The 19,641-nt window shown below is 35.5% G+C and overlaps 1 protein-coding gene across 1 annotated transcript; it reads right to left on the reverse strand.

The window, feature by feature from the left end:
* Positions 1 to 128: 128 nt before the first annotated feature.
* LOC110449704 lies at positions 129 to 15,837 on the reverse strand. Its single transcript, XM_021496742.1, has 8 exons — positions 15,709 to 15,837; positions 13,907 to 14,126; positions 7,923 to 8,128; positions 7,582 to 7,793; positions 6,214 to 6,333; positions 5,379 to 5,462; positions 3,585 to 3,620; positions 129 to 3,177 (listed from the first exon to the last, which is right to left on the reverse strand). The coding sequence occupies exons 2-8, from the start codon at positions 14,102 to 14,104 to the stop codon at positions 2,765 to 2,767; spliced, it is 1,269 nt and encodes a 422-aa protein (XP_021352417.1). The 5' UTR covers positions 14,105 to 14,126; positions 15,709 to 15,837; the 3' UTR covers positions 129 to 2,764.
* Between the last annotated feature and the right edge of the window lie 3,804 nt (positions 15,838 to 19,641).

Below are 19,641 nucleotides of genomic sequence, written 5' to 3' on the forward strand. Positions count from 1 at the left end.
AAAAATACAAAATACTTTTGTTTGCTGGCAGTATACATTTGAATGAAAATAAACTCCACATGCCAACACACATATACAAACAATCAAACAATGATACCATATACATTCATGCAATCTGCCAAATACTATGTGTATAGGTAATGATAAAATACATTAATTCAAACAATTATACCACATACAGTTATTCAAACAATTATACCACACACAGTTATTCAAACAATTATACCACACAGTTATTCAAACAATTTTACCACATACAGATATTCAAACAATTATGTCACAAACATTTATTCAACTATACCACATACTTTCAAAGAATTATACCACATACCTTTTCTCAAACAATTTTACCACATTCATAATTATTGAAACAATTATACCACATGCATTAAAAGAATTTTACCACATACCAGGTACATTGAAATAATTATACTACTCACATTTATTCAAATTGCCACCACACTTCCTTAAAAACAAGGCTATTTCAAAGTACCCTTTTTTCTTAACAATTCCATTCATATCTGTTTTCTATAATACATGTACCAGAATATTGCTGTACAGATTGTGGAGAAGTTTTAGTGTACATGAACAGTACACACATTACCCCTATATATCACCCATACATCCCCCTTAGTGATCAGATATACATGTACACACATTTACCCCTATATACCACCCATACATCCCCATTACTGATCAGATATACATGTACACACATTTACCCCTATATACCAGCCCATACATCCCCCTTAGTGATCAGAGATACATGTACACACATTTACCCCTATACACCACCCATACATCCCCATTAGTGATCAGATATACATGTACACACATTTACCCCTATATACCACCCATACATCCCCATTAGTGATCAGATATACATGTACACACATTTACCCCTATATACCAACCCATACATCCCCGTTACTGATCAGATACACATGTACACACATTTACCCCTATATACCACCCATACATCCCCATTAGTGATCAGATACACATGTACACACATTTACCCCTATATACCAGCCCATACATCCCCATTAGTGATCAGATATACATTTACACACATTTCCCCCTATATACCACCCATACATCCCCCTTAGTGATCAGATATACATTTACACACATTTACCCCTATACACCACCCATACATCCCCATTAGTGATCAGATATACATTTACACACATTTACCCCTATATACCAGCCCATACATCCCCCTTAGTGATCAGATATACATTTACACACATTTACCCCTATATACCAGCCCATACATCCCCATTAGTGATCAGATACACATGTACACACATTTACCCCTATATACCACCCATACATCCCCATTACTGATCAGATATACATGTACACACAATCTCTCTTTTTACAATGTTGCATTTGACAAAGTGAAATATCATACAATCTCTAATATGCTACACCATATTTGGAACGTTCCACATGAAATTTTATAACCCATTTGAAAAATCAAAATCAATTCAATCGATATCATACCAAACCCATAACAGATCTAAACTTCTTAATCTTAATATAAAATGAATCATACAATATTACATTGTGTCCATAAATAATTTAAGTCTTTATCTATGAAATAATAAGTTTTAGAGCCCAAAAGAAACATGATACACTACTGATAATTTCATCTAAGAACTTGGTACATGTTTTTACATAGCGCGTAATAAAGGGTGTAGCCTTACAGTGAGATTTCCCGATTCTGCACAATTTAGTTTCCATACAACATCGGGTACTGCTGCTGATAAGTCCATGGTTAAACCCATCTCTCCCCTAATACAAAGTATGAACATATCACAGACTTTGATGTATACTATACAAGTACATGTATCACAGACTTTGGCATGTACTTTGAAACTATCACAGTCTGATAATGCAGATGATTCTCTTTATATGGACACCGGTCACTGGCCAGTTTTCGTGAACAAGAAGACTCTTATTCTGCATTTTTTTTTATCTTGAGCAAATCCTCAACAAGCTAAACCATGTCTGGTTATATGTAGAAAATAAAAAAATAGGGTCAGGAAATGTTCGCTGCTTTGGAATGAGGGTGAAAAATGTTACCTGCTTTGGTATTAGTGCAATAAAGGTTTGAATCACTTGGCTGACATTAATAAATTTCAAGTCTTTACCATGGAAATTATAACTTTGCCAAGTGATAGGAACAATTCCTATGATTAGCTGCCGATGAACTAGAACTAGTGTAACTAATACCATTTGCGATGTACAGGTTAGCACTCCACCAGAGATTCTGGATCAGATCATTCAAAGATTGATGGTTACACTACTGTGGCAGTCCCACCCAAATATATTAAATACACTACTGTGTTAGCAGTCCCACCCAAATAAATTAAATACAATACTGTGTTAGCAGTCCCACCCAAATAAATTAAATACACTACTGTGTTAGCAGTCCCAACCAAGTAAATTAAATACACTACTGTGTTAGCAGTCCCACCCAAATAAACTAAATACACTACTGTGTTAGCAGTCCCAGCCAAATAAATTAAATACACTACTGTGTTAGCAGTCCCACCCAAATACTCCCAGAACTCGGGATCTAATCCATCTTGATACCTAGATCTAGATACCCTGTAAGCCACACTCTGTCTTAAAGACTAAATATAGCTTCCCTTAATCCAGTGCCACAGAATTCTAGATTCCGTCCCTATGCATCTCCTAAACTCTTTTGTACCAAACCCTTTTAACTGGTAAGATCTTTCATTCAGTCGAGGGGTCAAAACCTCAAGTCCTGACAGATTAACCCGTCTGCAAGATCCTTGTTGATCATTTGGCTTGATGATGTCTGCTCCGCAGCAGTACTATCTTGGACTGAACCGTTGTTAGGTTTTTTCCTTAACTCTATAATTAGAGCGTCCAATTCTACGTTAAATTCATGCTTTATTAAAGCATCATTAAGACTTAACAGGGTAGCCTCTTTTCCCTTACACTGTATGAACTTGTTGAGGTAGGAAATGAGGTGGCCCTCTCCTACTTCATCTATCTGCACCTGTTTCAGTCCCAGAGAGAACATCAAGCTCCTCATTTTGTCCTGTCTCAAATGCTGTCCAGGACGCGTGTCTGCATTTCCCACCGCGCTGACGTAACGATCATCATTCTGCAGGCGTGTGGACGAGGCAGTCTGCCTTTCTGGAAACAAAAAAATAACCCACACTATCATTTACTGTGATAAATGCAAGTCGTGTCAGAAGTGGCAACCTCAGCGTCTTATTTTCATCACTAATTAAGTCTTTATATATCTTATATATAATTTGTATATCCTAAGGATCCAGGTACAACTGCCAATAACAGTAACTACGCACTGCAAATATATTTTACCTGTATGTTTATAGCTTTTGTAAATAATTTTTGAAAAGAAAACCATACCTTGCTGGTATTTTACGAGAAAACTATACAGATAAAATAAACGAAATATATCAACGATAGTGTTCCGAGTATAAAAAATATACAGCCGAGTTAACACCAGGATTTAAATGCTGTACATCAAACCATCAGGAACTCATCTTCTTATAATAATACAATTTAGTAACTCTTACCTTCTTTAGTAAGCGACTTCATGTCGGCTGAAACATCTGGAATACATAAAGATATGAATTTTACATCATTTCTCTTTCACTACTTTTTTTTATTGGTTAGTCTTCTCAGCAGTAAAAGCATCTTGTGTTAGCTTTGGCTCAAACTTAATACAGCTCCAGAACGACGCTTACCTTTAAGCCATATGAATGAACATACCGAAGATTACAGAATTTCTCATTTTACCAATCTTTCAAATGACTATCCCTGAATTTCCACAATACGCAAGAGGAAAACCTACATGGCTACCTAGTCAACAGTTGAAACACTCAACGCTACAGACTACTCAGCCCTGTGTATATGAACTTACCACACTGTACTGAAAAAAAATTGAGGTCTACCTGCCCAATTGCCAAACTACAATCATGCTGCCGATGGTTTGGAGATTTCTAATATCATTACCAAGATGAAACTATACCTCACAGACCTTGATTCATCAACCCATAACAACGAACAGAAGAACAACATTACCCGTAAAAGGAGTTTCAGCAGATAAATCTTGAGAATGCATTCTACACTTTGTAGTATGGACGTCACACAACATATTGTTGCCAGCCTCAGAACACAACTTGCACAGACTGTACTGTACCAACCCTCTATACAGCTTGATATTCTTATAGCTGATGCCATAGTATTACCCTACAAAACTCACTGATGCCATAGTATTACCCTACAAAACTCACTGATGCCATAGTATTACCCAACAGAACTCACTGATGCCATAGTATTACCCTACAGAACTCACTGATGCCATAGTATTACCCTACAAAACTCACTGATGCAAGGACCTTTTTTCCCTTTGGGCTTATCCTAATCGAACACTCTAGAACTGCTCACATACTTATTGACTTATAATCAATTTACCACAGTTCTGACAATTTAATCATGCCTAATATTCTTTCTAAAACTATGAATTTTGGGCATGTTTTGGCCCCCAAATGCATACAAAATTCAAAACCTTCAAATGAACTTTCAAACGACTGTTTATTTAAATTTGAATACTTTCCATCCCAATTCCTATCATGAAAATGTATTATCTGTATTTCTAATTGTTGTTGCCATGGTAACAAGTTCAAATTTGCATAAATAAAAAAAAATGAAAATTCAGTGAATATTGTCATATTTTGCATAGTTTTTTTCCTGGAAACTATAGAGCTCATGCTTGAACAAACTATGTATAAAAAAACAAGACGTATGCACCTATAATACATCTTTAGGAGAAATATAAAGTTTGCTCATAGCAAAGAGAAAAACTAGGTGAAAACCTGTCAAAATTGAATGAATATTCAAATTTCATTAATTTATGCAAATATTAACTGGTTACCATGGCGGCCATAATTGAAAACACAAATAAATGTTTATATGAAACTACTGGAGAAGTTTTCAAAATTAAAGAAACAGTCATATGAAAGTTTTATTGAACGTTTACAACTAGGAACTAAGGAGAACCAGCTTGTGAAATTTAAGAAAACTCTCTCAAGCACTTTCTAAGAAATAATAACAAACATCAGTTGTCAAGTAATTTTGATCAGCCTCAAAATTACCGGTCAATTAATTATAACCAATTACATGTACCTATTTAACTTGCAATAACCCCATGTTTGATGATAAGCCCACCCTTTGTTACAGATAAACCCATACTGTCTCTTAGTTCGCCAGTATCACGAGTCCCATAAGAGGTACCGTCTCCATGATCAATAGTCTCCCCCCGCCCCCTCCCCCCACAAGGTCTTACCGCCATGAAAAGTTCATTTTACCTGTTGATGTGGTCGCCACACTTACACCAGTTGAGATACTGCTAAAAGCTTTCGGACCATCAGATTCCATATCATGACCAGCCACTGAAAAATTGATAGATCATAGCTTAGCAAAGGACAAAAACAATATATTAAATACATTATCAAAAGCATAGAATAAAACACTGACTGAAGGCACAATGATAGACAGATGGACAAACAGAAAAAAAGACAGAAGGCATGGGACACAGGAAAAGGAATAATGAGAAACATATGGACAGACAGGTACAGATTGAACAAAGGATAGAGAAAACCCGACACAAGGACATACATATGGACAGATAAAGATAAGATAGAGACATAGGGGTATATTAATAGGCAAAGGGAAGAATACTGGTACATTAAGCTGATTTTAGCTCAATAGTAACACTACTTTTTATCAAAGGTTTGTTCGGACATATAAATCCTTAGATATTGTTGGGCTCTGCACGCTAATGTGGTTATTCATTCTGACAACAACATATTATCAAATACTGTGACACACAGACATGTGATGTAGTGACTATGGAGCTCTGGTACAAATCTGATAGTTATTCTGTGGTTTATTACACATGAACCCTTTACACTACACGTACACATTATGTTATACAAAGGTCAGCATATGGTTTGTCAAAAGTAAATTGAATGTGTGATCATTCTTCAATTAGACTTAAGTCAGTGTGCAATGTTTTTTTATAACCCACTGTTAGGCCAAAGTCACTGTAGCCAAACTGTAATTGATGACTGAGCTAGGCTACAAGTCACATTGACCTTAAATAAAGAGGTTTTAATATATATATAAAAACACTGTACATACACAGTCCTTTTTTGGTGTCCAGATTCCCCTCCTGTTTACGTCGGTAACAGAGACAGCATGCTATTACAGAGAGTAGGATGACAATCAAACACACAGCTAACACTGCTTGCATAGAAATACCTGGTAAGATAAAAGAGAAAAACTATGTAACAAAAATGCAACTTTCTATAGTAAATGCATAACATCATGTCACACCACTGCATGGATTTATATCAGCAGAGAAACAATTACAATACAGCCACGATTACAAACTAACAGTGATTTTAGTTCATTTTCATATAGCTGCTATAAAATCTAACGGTGTCAACCAACTGTAAAGCAGCCTCACATGTAGAATGCCAAAACTTGATTTCTTAAGGATACAAACTATCCCACTGCAGGCAAAACACTATAGTGAATTCCTCTGAGGTTTTTCGTACATACAGTTCTTATTTTGTTTTACTTTCCCTTCATTTGTTTTGGATATGACTGTATTGCAATTGGGACAGGGCACATCTTTTGACCAGGTATATGTAGCCATAGTATTTATCAAATTTGAGGTCCAGCGCTCAGAACATTTAATTATTTAACATGTGATTATTTAATCTTCATTTCATCTCTATCATTTATTCATAAAAGTCTGGCAATGTATTGTTTTCTTTCCAGTAATAATTTATCAAAGGTGTATGTGCATTGTTTCATTTTTGGCAGTTTAAGTAGCGGTAATCTTAAGCTTCTAACAGTCAAACAAATAATGGCTAGCATTAATCTTCTTCTATTTTGTGGTCCGATTCTCATCAACATGATGAAGCTCCAAGAGAATTGTGACAAAGTTCAGATTTGAACAGACACAACAAAATACCTGGTTGGGTGTAAAGAATTTTACGATACTAGGTAACTTGTGTCTCTGTTTATATGTTCAAACAAAGTCAAACAAGTTGGCTAGCCGTGTTTTTATCATTTATTATATATATTTTTAATTATTTTGTGTGTTAGATAGGTATAACCTCGGGTATTATTCCCCCAGCATCTTTGGGAGGGATGCCAGGGTTGGGGTGCCCCGGTATCATCCCTCTTACATAATATAGCCTCATGCAAAAGGCCTCTTTCTCTTCATTCTCTCTTTCTTTTTCATTTCATCTTTCAAACTCAGAATCATACATTCTTTCATACTCAAACTCAAAAATTCTGCTTTATTGATTTGGGATTGCCATATTGTCCTAAAATTAGACATTTATTATATCAACATGAGCAACAATGTAAGATATCAGAGCGAAAAAGATTGGTAAGCTAATAATGACAAAAGGTTTTAAACCTCCTGTCACAGATTACCAAATTTTCAAAACTTCACACAACACTGTATAAGATATTAAGGTTTCCTTGACAAACCTTCAGATCGATTTTCAGGGGGTGTTCCTTGAGCGGTAGGGTCATCAGGGTTCACAGGTTCATCAGGGTTCACAGGGTTTGCAGGGATAAAAGGTGTTGCAGTGAGCATAGAGGGGATGAAATCCTGACATGCTGACTTGTTTTTGTCTTTTGCTGTACAAGGGTAGCAATAGGAGTTGTCATCCAGGATAGGCCAGTCCTCGGAAATGTACCTATAAATATAACATAAATCGTATAACATATTCCATACAATAATATCAGGGAGAAATGTTATACATACTTTATGATACATATTACGATGGTTCTTTAAACTCAAGACAGTCCTGCAGTACAATACCTACCCTTCGCGACACTCCCCACACACAGTGTTGGTACGATTTGTCCCTGCTGTTTTCACCACACGTCCCCGTTTTCCACAATCTTTGTGGAAGTAGCAGGTGTAGCCGTCATACTCGTCCCACCTCCTGTCATTACTGTACTTGCCAGCAGGACATTCCTGACAGGGATAACAGTCCAGGCTACCAAACACCCTGTCCACGGTAATCTCCTGTAAGACAACAGATGTGATAACCACTTTAAACTCTAACGACAGAGTCAACATATGATCAGTGATGTAGGTAATCACTAAATCAGGAACATCCTTCATTTATTGTTCAGTATTTGGACCAATATTTATACCAACAACCAGAACAGCAAGGGCCTGCCATGTGCCTGACTTAAAATAAATAATAGTTATATACAACATTTGATATAGCTAATATAGGCCACTCTAAATCACTTCACTGTACATAGATATACAGTCAATACAATTAGCATAAACATTAATCAATACAATTATTTGAGGAATTCACAGGAGCTGCCAGTGCCTTATCAGGCGCTAACTACTAGTCCTATGCCACCTGGCTAATATTTCCCAATGTGTGTATGCCGGTGTGTGTGCTTGAGATGTAACATGTTCTGTTTGTAGGGGGACCGTGCTTCCAACGGCATCATTTATAGTGCCACTACACTTGAATGCTACAGCACAGATTCTGCAACATCCACCCCAGACAAATTTATACTCAACCAGCTGGGTTGTTGGAGTTGTGTGGGCAGGAGAAAAACAATTTCTCTGAATATCCATGCATACGATGACTTCAGGGATCGAACCCTGGTCGCCTGCGTGGAAGGCCGGATTGTCAACCACTCAACCAATCTGCCTACTTAGTAACTAGCCGGATTGTCAACCACTCAACCAATCTGCCTACTTAGTAACTAGTCTGAGTTTCTGGCCCCGACACCAGACTTAAGACATTTTGACAGATAGATGTCTGGCTTGGGGGCAGAGCGCACTGCTATATGAAAACGTGGAATTCTCCGACACCGTTTTGAGGTGCTGACAACAAAAATCTACTATGACACAACACATACCTCACATATATATATAAATGGATTATTTATTGATCCAAATCAGCTCTTATTATCACCAACAGCTGCAAAATTCCCTCAGTTGAGTCTTCGATTTTCAATTGTTCAAAATTTCCCATCCGAGCGAACACCATTTTTGTAGGTCACAGGGTGACTAATCAAGAAACCGTACTGATCCGGACTGAAAACGGAATTTATCTTTCTTGTTTAGAAGATTTCCGGACCCATCTTTTTGTTAATTAGTCATAACTGTGTCGGAGAATTCCGCATTTTCATATAGCTGTGCGCTCTGCTAAGGTCCAGAGGAAACTTGGGCTACTTAGTAACAACCCCCCGACCCCCAGTCTATTTTTTGGTACCAGTAACCTGGACCTCGCTAAATACAAACTTTTTATACCCCAACTATTGTAAAAAAAAAAAGAAAAAATTATTAGTCTTTTGGATTCGGAGATAAGGACCACATGTGCCCCCACCTCATGTTCTGCTTTTAGTAAAAAAGACAGACCACAGACAAAGGTCCATTTTTTATCGTTTACGAAACCAAATATCAGCCAACCATCAGATGATGGCGGGCTAATAAATATAGTAGTATTTGTATGTATATGTGCATGTGTAGTGAGAAAATCTTTTAACTGTAGTTGTGTTCATGTAAACACAGAATGAAGATAGATTCGAAAAAGGGGAGGATGTCCTAAAAATTGTTAAATTCCTTTATCTGCCATTATTACTTCTTTGCTTTTATAGACAAGTAGTCACTGGCAGTATACCCTGGGTCCCATCAGAACTCAGCTATGTGATAGTAGAATCACAGGAGTCTGAAATTCAGTCAAAAGTTAATAATAACACCACAGAATAAGATTGCTAAGTCTGTGATACCAAAAAAACCATAATATGCTCTGAAGAATAAAGCATTATTATAGGGTCTTTTTGTATTTCTGTTATAATTGATTTTTGACAGAATTTCAGACTCCTAGTGTCAATGAATCATGCTTGTCTATCTAGGTATGCTGTAGTATCATATTACTGTACTACGTGAGTAATATATATATACAGACACTTGGTGGTGACAATCCTCCAGACAGCCTAACCTCGCTCTCATATTGTTTATACGTGCCTATAGTGTTACATATTTCACAATATACCTAACTGTAAACAACTTAATTTCAGATCCTTCAGTGCGAGTGTGTGTGTGTGTGTGTGTGTGGTTGTGAGAATAAGGTCTCAATAACAGCATGTTTATATATATATAGGAATCATGTAATAACTAGCTACATATATACGTACATCAATAATTATTTTTGGAATAAACAGGTATTTTCTTGTTGGTAGTATATACGTCTATGGTTGTATGATGAAGTCTCCACCATTTCAACAATGCTACCTTAAGAAACTTTGTATAAACCTTCCACCCCTATGTAACTTTAGAAGACTCTACCATGCATTGATCTGGATGAGTCCATTATGGTACTAAATAACTACAGACTTGGACATATTCCGAGGTATAAGTCACTGATGAATATTTATTGATGCATGTCATAAAAATAGTGATAAGTAATGAGATTTATTTTACATAAAAATCATGTCATATACATAATGATAAATAAATGATAATTAATAGATTTGTTTATTCAGTAACACATATATAATTTAAAATGAATGATAGATCTAAATGTTGTATAGATATATATATTATGATATACAGATAACATATTTGCTTTATTAATTGAATGTTAAGTAAAAAAACAACAACAATGTAATTGTTAAATGAATAACAAATTATTTCAATATATATGTGTGATGTAATTTATATATATAAATCATTTATAATGTTTAATATATGCATTACTATTTCACAAATGCAATTTTTAACCAATATTTATACACACAAATTTAATTTGTAAACAATAAATAACCAATTAAATAGATTTATTTTTTTATAATTTTCATGTCATTCTTAAACTTTATGGTAAACGGATAACAATAGAATTTATTTCAATTAAGGATTGTTTAACATACGGATCAATCAGGTGTATATAACACTAAAACATGGGTATTTCCACATTTCCAGCTACAACGTACATTGTATAAACCTTCAAAAGGGTGATAATGATTGGTCGACCACTCAGATTTGTGTATTCAATGTAAACAAAAAACAAATCAGGAGGCAATGACTCTACTAGTTAAGATGCCACTCCTTGAAAAACGTTAATGGAAAATTTACAATGGTACAAAAAACACTGCATGGATTTGAAATGGAAAATTTCTCATGTGATATAGTGACAGAACATTTCACTGTTTTTCATCTATTGATAAATGTCTCGTGTGTGACACACGTGTACACTCAACACACTGACTAGTATGTGTAGACATTGTTTACTAAATAAAAGTCTTCAGAGGAAGTGTGAATGACGTGTTATAAGTTTCAGTAACATACAGAGACATGCATCATGGTTTCAATGTAAACACCTGGTATGGTTTATGTTTCTGAATATATACTACAGGTACTTATATAGCCTCGTCTGTCAATAATATAATTATATTATAGGTGTATAGACAGACGATCGAGGCAGCTGGTACCTGTACAAGAGGGCCTGTATCATGGCAAAATATTCTCCAAATAAGATCTAAGGGAATGGGCCAGACCCCAAAGTCAATCCTTGTAGCATATACATCTGTATTAGATTTTTCATGCCCAGCAATTTTATGTATAGTTATGGGGTGGGGATCACAACTGTTTCCAAGCTGTGACTCAGAAACTAGGACCCTAGGTTGTGGCCAGACCCCAGGGTCTATATATTCTAATATCATGACTGCATTCGTCTCTTGATGCCCAGCTTTTGAATATATAGTTTTGGGGTGGGGATCTCGACCGTTTCAAAGTAATTATGACTCAGGGACTATGTCTCTAAGGGTGGGACCAGACCCCAGAGCCATCCTGGAAGCTTATGTGCATTCTTCTCTTAAAGCTCAGCAATTGTATATATGGTTATAGGGTGGGGATCTCAACCATTTCAAAGTAATAAACTATTTTAGGGCCCACCCCTTAGCCCCCCGGGGGGTTCAGCTCCGGTGAGCTTGGTCCTTTGGACCGGTAAGTTAGAAAAAAAAGTAAAAACATTTACAGTACTAGAAATTGTTGGCTGACGGGCTTTTCACTGTAAGGGTTACTTCCCTTACACCAGTAGTAAAAGTCCTGGTATCTGGTAAGATTACATGTTCGAATTTGACCTCTATCAAATACCGGAAGTTGATCTTTAATGGTTATTTATTTCCATTAACCATGTAGCCCATCATCCTAGCATGCTACAGACCAAATATCAATACCCTGGCCATTTCCGTTATTGAGAAGGAGTCTTTTGAAGATTTTAACATAATTGACCCCAGTGACATTGAACATTGGTCAAGGTCATTCATATTTTCAAACTTGATAGCCAATTACCTGACCATGTTATGTATGAAATAGTAGGGCTCTAGACCTTGTGGAACTTAAGAAGAAGATTTTTTAAGGTTGGTACCCAATATAGTGCATTTTAACTTTGACCCCTGCCGAGAATCGGAAGTTGACATTTTTTGTTAAAACAGTATGAAAGAAAAAGTTTGCTCTTGGCTATCTCTATATGATATTCAAAGATCAACCTCGTGTTTGATATCGATAACGAAATATATTGGTATAGGCTGTTAACCAATCAGAGTTCGTGGCGGCCATCTTGGAATATTAATGGCTCCAAAATGTAACATAAGTTCGTAAGGGCCCCTATAGGAATACATGTACCAATTGTGGTTAATATTGCAATGGCAGAATTGGAGAAGAAAATCGTTGAAGTTTTAACATATTGTCAGCATTTTAAAAGATCAAAGGAAATATTCAAAATGGCGTACAACGTTAACGGTAAATGTTACAGAAAAACTAAAGACATCGAATTCATCGGAATGACATTCTCCATCGATCTATTGAAGAATTCTGTAAAAAAAATGAAAAATGAATATTTTTTAAAAATTGTGACCTTTGACCCAACAGCGAACTTTTTCATTTGACCTTTTAAGTAATAATATACGATGGAAAAAAGTTAGCCCTGAACTTTATCTACAAATGGTGTCGGTACTTAAACGCTGTAAATTCAACTGTGTTTGAGTTATAGCCATTTTAAGATTTTTAAGGTATGACGTCATGGCGGCCATTTTAATTTTTCAATAAAGTTGATTTTTTTTTAAATGTTAGAGAACATCTGGGGAAACCTCGTTCATAACAAATAAATCAAATATTTGTCATTGATATAGGAGTAAAACAAGTTTTAAAATATTGCGAATTTTTTAAAAGATCAAAGAAAATATTCAAAATGGCTTAAAACGTTAACGGTTAACGTTACAGAAACACTAAAGACATCAAATTCATCGGAAGGACATCCTCCATCGAGCTGTAGAAGTATTTTTCCAAAACAATGAAAAATGAATGTTTTTTAAAAATTATGACCTTTGAGCCAACAGCGAGCTTTTTGATTTGACCTTTAAATGAAAAACCATGTGGTAATTAAAGTTAGCCCCTAAGATAATCTACATATTATATAATTGCGTCAATTCTGTAAATTAAACCGTTTTTGAGTTATGGCTATTATTAGATTTTGACCTATGACGTCATGGCGGCCATATTTAATTTTTGACCACCTTGAAAATGTTGCTTGATCAGCTTTAGACCTTTTCCTACAACATACTTAAAAGACTATAAATCTCTCGTTTACCAATCAAAAGATACAGATTCCACAAAGTACGGAAGAATAATAAGAAGAATAATAAGAAACTTAACAAAAGCAATAGGTCTTTTCACCAGTTGGTGAAAAGCCCTAATAAAAATAACAAACATAAAATCCCTGACATATCTAGATACTTTCTAATTCCTTGACAGATAAATAGTAAACACTACCTTTGTTTTATTGAAGAACTGGCCCGGAACACACTTTGGACAATCCACACACCTCCCCTTCTGGAACATGTGTTTCCCAGGAGGAGAACAGTAGGGAATTTTGCCTCCACAGACCAGAGGAATTAGGACCAGCATCGATATCAGGACCAAGTATACATATTGGCGGTGCAAACTCTGGTACGGCATCCACATAGCCATGCTTCCCAGGCAGAAGCACTAGCTGGAAAATCAAAATATCAACACAATATAATAAACTATAATATCTATATAATTACTGAATACTTATAACATTAGGAAAAGACTTATATGGTATGTAGACTTAGTCTGGTGTCTTATCCCTTTATTGATACATGTATGTCTTCAGTATTACATGTTATAATCTTTGTTTTAATAACAATAAAATATTTGAAATAACTTCAAACATATTTTTATAACATAGTTTGTATATAAGTACATCTGCTGATTTATTTATGTTCATTCTGCAGAGTTTGGAAGATCTAGATGAGCCTTGTATCTACACTAGCTATATATTGATACATATGAAACTGGACTTCAACTTGAACTGTTAGCTTTAAGCACGGAATTAGATTATCAAAGTCCATGCTTTTAAGCAAATATAAACATTTCAAATATATTACAAGTAAACAAATATTGTCCAAAGATGTTGTTAAATTTTATATGTGTATTGGAGGTTGGGGGTTAACATGTATAAGTACTGTGGGTGTGAATCTGAACTAAACTGTACATATAATATCTGTGTGTATGTTGACGGTTCACATCTTTGTCCATAATTTAATTTCAATTGTAATAAAATCTAATATACAATTTTTATTTACTTTTTATCTTTCAGTTCTGTTAATTCATATATTGTACATTAGGTATATATTGTTTATAATTCTCTTTACTCTGATCAATACTATAGATGCAATTAAAAAAAAAACTCTAGCTATTTGACATCAGTGTTTATTGATAGATAAAGTGGTACGCCAGTACCTAAAGGATGGGCACCTACTTCCTGTGTACACACTGTACCCCTAACAAGCCACAGGAACACTCCCTACACAGCCCTGTTAAGGAGTGTCACAGTGTGACTCACACTTAGATAGCACTATATAGGAGTCCCATGATTATGAAAAAGTGGCAGGCTTGGTTAAAACAAATATATATTTAGAAAAAAAAAGATAAATTGTTTCAATACTTTTTACTAAGTAAGATTTTATATACAGGCCTATAGATATCTCTGGATATTATGTTGGCCAGGTTATAAAAACACACATTTATTGTGTATTTCTTATTCATGAGTTACTATATTTCATATGAGATTTATTAAACAAGTTGATGTTTTCATTAATCATGACAACATTCATAAATCACACATGAAAAGTATTTAAATTTCTACATATCATATCACCAAGACATCTTATTGTAAACCTGCCCAATCTTGTATCCATTTCACCACTGTAGACCAAATTAACTCATCCAAATCAATGCATGGAAGAGTTAACTCAAGTAACATAGGGGTGAGAGGGTTACATATCATCAGAGATCAGGCCTTTGATACCAATACTTTTTTTCACCAATCAATGCCCAAAATCTGTCAATATCATTCCATTAGAAAAAACGCATTTGAATCTATAGTCTACATGACTACCAGTCGACGTATATGCTGCCGACAAAGTCATAGACATAGGGTCATTTACGTGTGGTTGTTTACAAGTTACGGTCGAAGTGGCACACGTGTGGGAAAGCATCAATGAACTAATCAAACTCGTAAAATGTATCATAAAGGTGTTTAAACTCACCTTCAATGAATTAGAACTTGTTCCTGTCAGTATTTCCTTGTGAAAAAATACAGAAAAACAACGTCTTTACTCATGAGTTCCATCGAAAGTTATGAATCTTGACTGATAACTAGATCACAACGCAACTTCTCGGCCAATTCCGGAATTGCCGGAATTGGCCGAGAAGTTGCGATTGGATCACAACAGAGACGTTTTCGTCTGTGATTGGCTGTCGTAAACGTCACCTACGAATGAGGGTGTGCATGTTTTGATCGTATTTCGTCACAACGCAATATCCTAAGTATAGTACTAATGTAACACAGGTACTAGACGAGGGTCTGTTAATACACCTGTAATATTATAGGTGTGTATTGACAGACGAGTATGGTACCTATTTTAATTCAGCGTAATTTATAAAAAAGAATGGATAATGAAATTAGTCCGTCTTTATTCCGAAATTATTACATCTAGTGGCCATTTTGTGTTATGTCATTGTCAATGTACATGTTTTGAAAACGTACGGTAAATTTTCAAAAAGTGTGCATCGTTGTCGCGTCACTTACTCCGGTTTAGTTATAATTCGTTTTTCCCTTCATAGATTAAATTAACTTATGTCTAAACAAAACTTGATTAATTTAATATCAATAATTTAAGCTGAAATATGTTGGGTTTACTACTGTCGCAAAATGTCGTGCCAGATACGTTAGTAAAAGAACATCCGTGATGCAGCCTATTACAGGCATTTATTATCGGTGAAATTGACAAAGGTATACTATATCGCATCTAAATCCATTGACATTAATTTATCAAGTATCCTGCATGAAAATCGGTATTCGTGGTTTGTCCGTTAAAATTTCAACAGATACGTGACCTGTATTTTTCTAATAAAACCATATTCATTGCCGTGGGGATTTTTTTACAGCTTATACGATAAAACGTAAAACTTTTACCGACCAGATACGTTATAAACAGATAAGATACGTTGTAAATGGATCTAAAATCGTTGCTTATAACAAAGATACTCTAGACCCTGGTTTAGTCTATAATCGTTGCTTATAACATAGATATTCTAGACCCTGGTTTGGTCTATAATCGTTGCTTATAACTAAGATACTCTAGACCCTGGTTTAGTCTATAATCGTTGCACATAACACAGATACTCTAGTCCCTGGTTTGGTCTATAATCGTTGCTTATAATAAAGATACTCTAGACCCTGGTTTGGTCTATACTCGTTGCTTATAACAAAGATACTCTAGACCCTGGTTTGGTCTATAATCGTTGATTATAACAAAGATACTCTAGACCCTGGTTTGGTCTATAATCGTTGATTATAACAAAGATACTCTAGACCCTGGTTTGGTCTATAATCGTTGATTATAACAAAGATACTCTAGACCCTGGTTTGGTCTATACTCGTTGCTTATAACTAAGATACTCTAGACCCTGGTTTAGTCTATAATCGTTGCTTATAACTAAGGTACTCTAGACCCTGGTTTGGTCTATAATCGTTGCTTATAATAAAGATACTCTAGACCCTGGTTTGGTCTATAATCGTTGCTTATAACTAAGATACTCTAGACCCTGGTTTGGTCTATAATCGTTGCATATAACAAAGATACTCTAGACCCTGGTTTAGTGTATAATCGTTGCTTATAACAAAGATACTCTAGAACCTGGTTTGGTCTATAATCGTTGCTTATAACTAAGATACTCTAGACCCTGGTTTAGTCTATAATCGTTGCTTATAACTAAGGTACTCTAGACCCTGGTTTGGTCTATAATCGTTGATTATAACAAAGATACTCTAGACCCTGGTTTGGTCTATAATCGTTGCTTATAACAAAGATTCTCTAGACCCTGGTTTAGTCTATAATCGTTGCTTATAACTAAGGTACTCTAGACCCTGGTTTGGTCTATAATCGTTGATTATAACAAAGATACTCTAGACCCTGGTTTGGTCTATAATCGTTGCTTATAACAAAGATACTCTAGACCCTGGTTTGGTTTCGTGAGATTTTGATGGGAACACAATTTGTAGTTAGACCTTTTACAAACTGTACTTGCATCAGCTGGCTTAGTTTCCAAGGGGAATATTTCCAAATCTTAGGAAATCCAGAGGCATGAATGCATATATAATAATGGTTAATTTGTATACGTCATTGCAGATGTTTAAATAAATGAAACTCCTATAACTGGATTTTTAAGGATTAATTAGTGAAAAGCTATGATAGAAAAGGGTGAGATATGTGAAATAAATTTAAGGATCACATCACTTTGAAAACATGTAATGACCTTTGTGACCTTGATAGTTGATAATAATAATAATAATTACAGGTTCTTATATGCCGCTTGATCACAATCTAGTTCGTAGGTCTTCTCAAAGCTGTTCACAAATTATTATCCGTGGTTATAGGGCCTTTGCAACCAGCCACAAACGAGTATGACGTCATGGCGGCCCTTTTTGTTTTTTGAAAGAAGTCAAAAAATTTACCAAATTAGGTGGGACATATGGGAAAACTTTTATACCATAGTCTAATGAAAGTACTACGGAGCCCCCGAAGGGACATGGTAAAACATTTACTAAACCGTGCGCACGGATTACCAACCCGTGCCCACGGAATATTAAACCGTGCGCGCGAATTAACAAACCGTGCGCACGGATTGCCAAACCGTGCACGCGGATTATTAAACCGTGAGCACGGATTACCAAACCGTGCGCACGGATTGCCAAACCGTGCCCACGGATTAACAAACCGTGCGCACGGATTACTAAACCGTGCGCACGAATTACTTATCTGTTCGCACAGGTTACCAAAAGTTTCCAAGTGTTCCTATTTCACATTATTCTATCAAAGTAATGGATGTTGGTCGGGGGATACATCCAATATCGGATCGATTTCTTTTGATGTTCACAAGAAGAAGTCAAGTACATAAGAATCAGTAGCTGTTTTGCTTTATGGCTCTTAAACAGGTAAGTTTGTCATTCCTGTTTTTCCGCCAGAACACAGTATTGTGTTGTTCACTCAATTTGGTTAACATCTAATCACCCTTACCTCCGCAAGGTGTTGATGTACACGAGCTCAATATATCACGTTATGAATTTGTTGACGTTTTGATATTCCTTCCATATAGTATGCGAATTTTCCTAATGTTTCGTATAGTTGAAATAATGACGTAAGATGTGTTAAGGTTAACTATGAAATTTAATGAGATAACTTTTGACATGACGACGGAATATTCTGAAATTTCTGTTCCGTGCACAGTTAAAAAACCTGATTTACAAGACATGAAAATTATAGTTTATACTTACAATACTGGTATATATATGAGATTTGAATGATAGGTGTCACGCATTGTAGGTACGAATTACCTGTGGTCAGTGTCCACCAGGTAGGCAATTATACTAATCCTGCTACGTAATGTGACGAACAATGGTAAATGAGCTATTCTAAGAAAGTTTGTATACGCAACTTCTTTAGAGGCTGAAGATAATAAAAATTCCACACGTCAATCTCATCTTAACTTTCATAAATGACATAGATACTGGCAGAGAGAATTGAGATTACTTACAAAGCCTTCCATAAAAGATATACTTTCCTCTCAATGGATTTTTTTTTTTATTATTATCACTCAGGCACACTATTGTGCGCAACAAGAGGTCATCATAAAGTACAATATAACAATGATATGGTTGACCGTAAAGCGTACAATAATATAGTGGAAACTATTACACTCCTCATACAATGATAAACACAATATTATAATAGACAGTATAACGCACTGATCATACAATGACACTCATCATACACTGTGATATACATTATTACACTCATTTTACAATACTATTACGATGGTATAATACATAGCATTACATTCACACATACCGTGCGTTCACACTATGGTATAGCAGGCACTGTTGCATCCATCTTACAGTACAATCCTACAATAATATT

Source organism: Mizuhopecten yessoensis, unplaced genomic scaffold, assembly GCF_002113885.1.
Source record: "Mizuhopecten yessoensis strain PY_sf001 unplaced genomic scaffold, ASM211388v2 scaffold477, whole genome shotgun sequence".
NCBI classification, from domain to species: domain Eukaryota; kingdom Metazoa; phylum Mollusca; class Bivalvia; order Pectinida; family Pectinidae; genus Mizuhopecten; species Mizuhopecten yessoensis.

Coding starts and splice junctions, on each gene's coding strand:
- LOC110449704 (XM_021496742.1), bottom strand. CDS start 14,104: ATGGCTATGTGGATGCCGTACCAGAGTTTGCACCGCCAATATGTATAC. Junction 7,794..7,922: donor TGTGGGGAGTGTCGCGAAGG/GTAGGTATTGTA, acceptor TTATATTTATAG/GTACATTTCCGAGGACTGGC. Junction 3,621..5,378: donor TGTGGCGACCACATCAACAG/GTAAAATGAACT, acceptor TATGTATTCCAG/ATGTTTCAGCCGACATGAAG.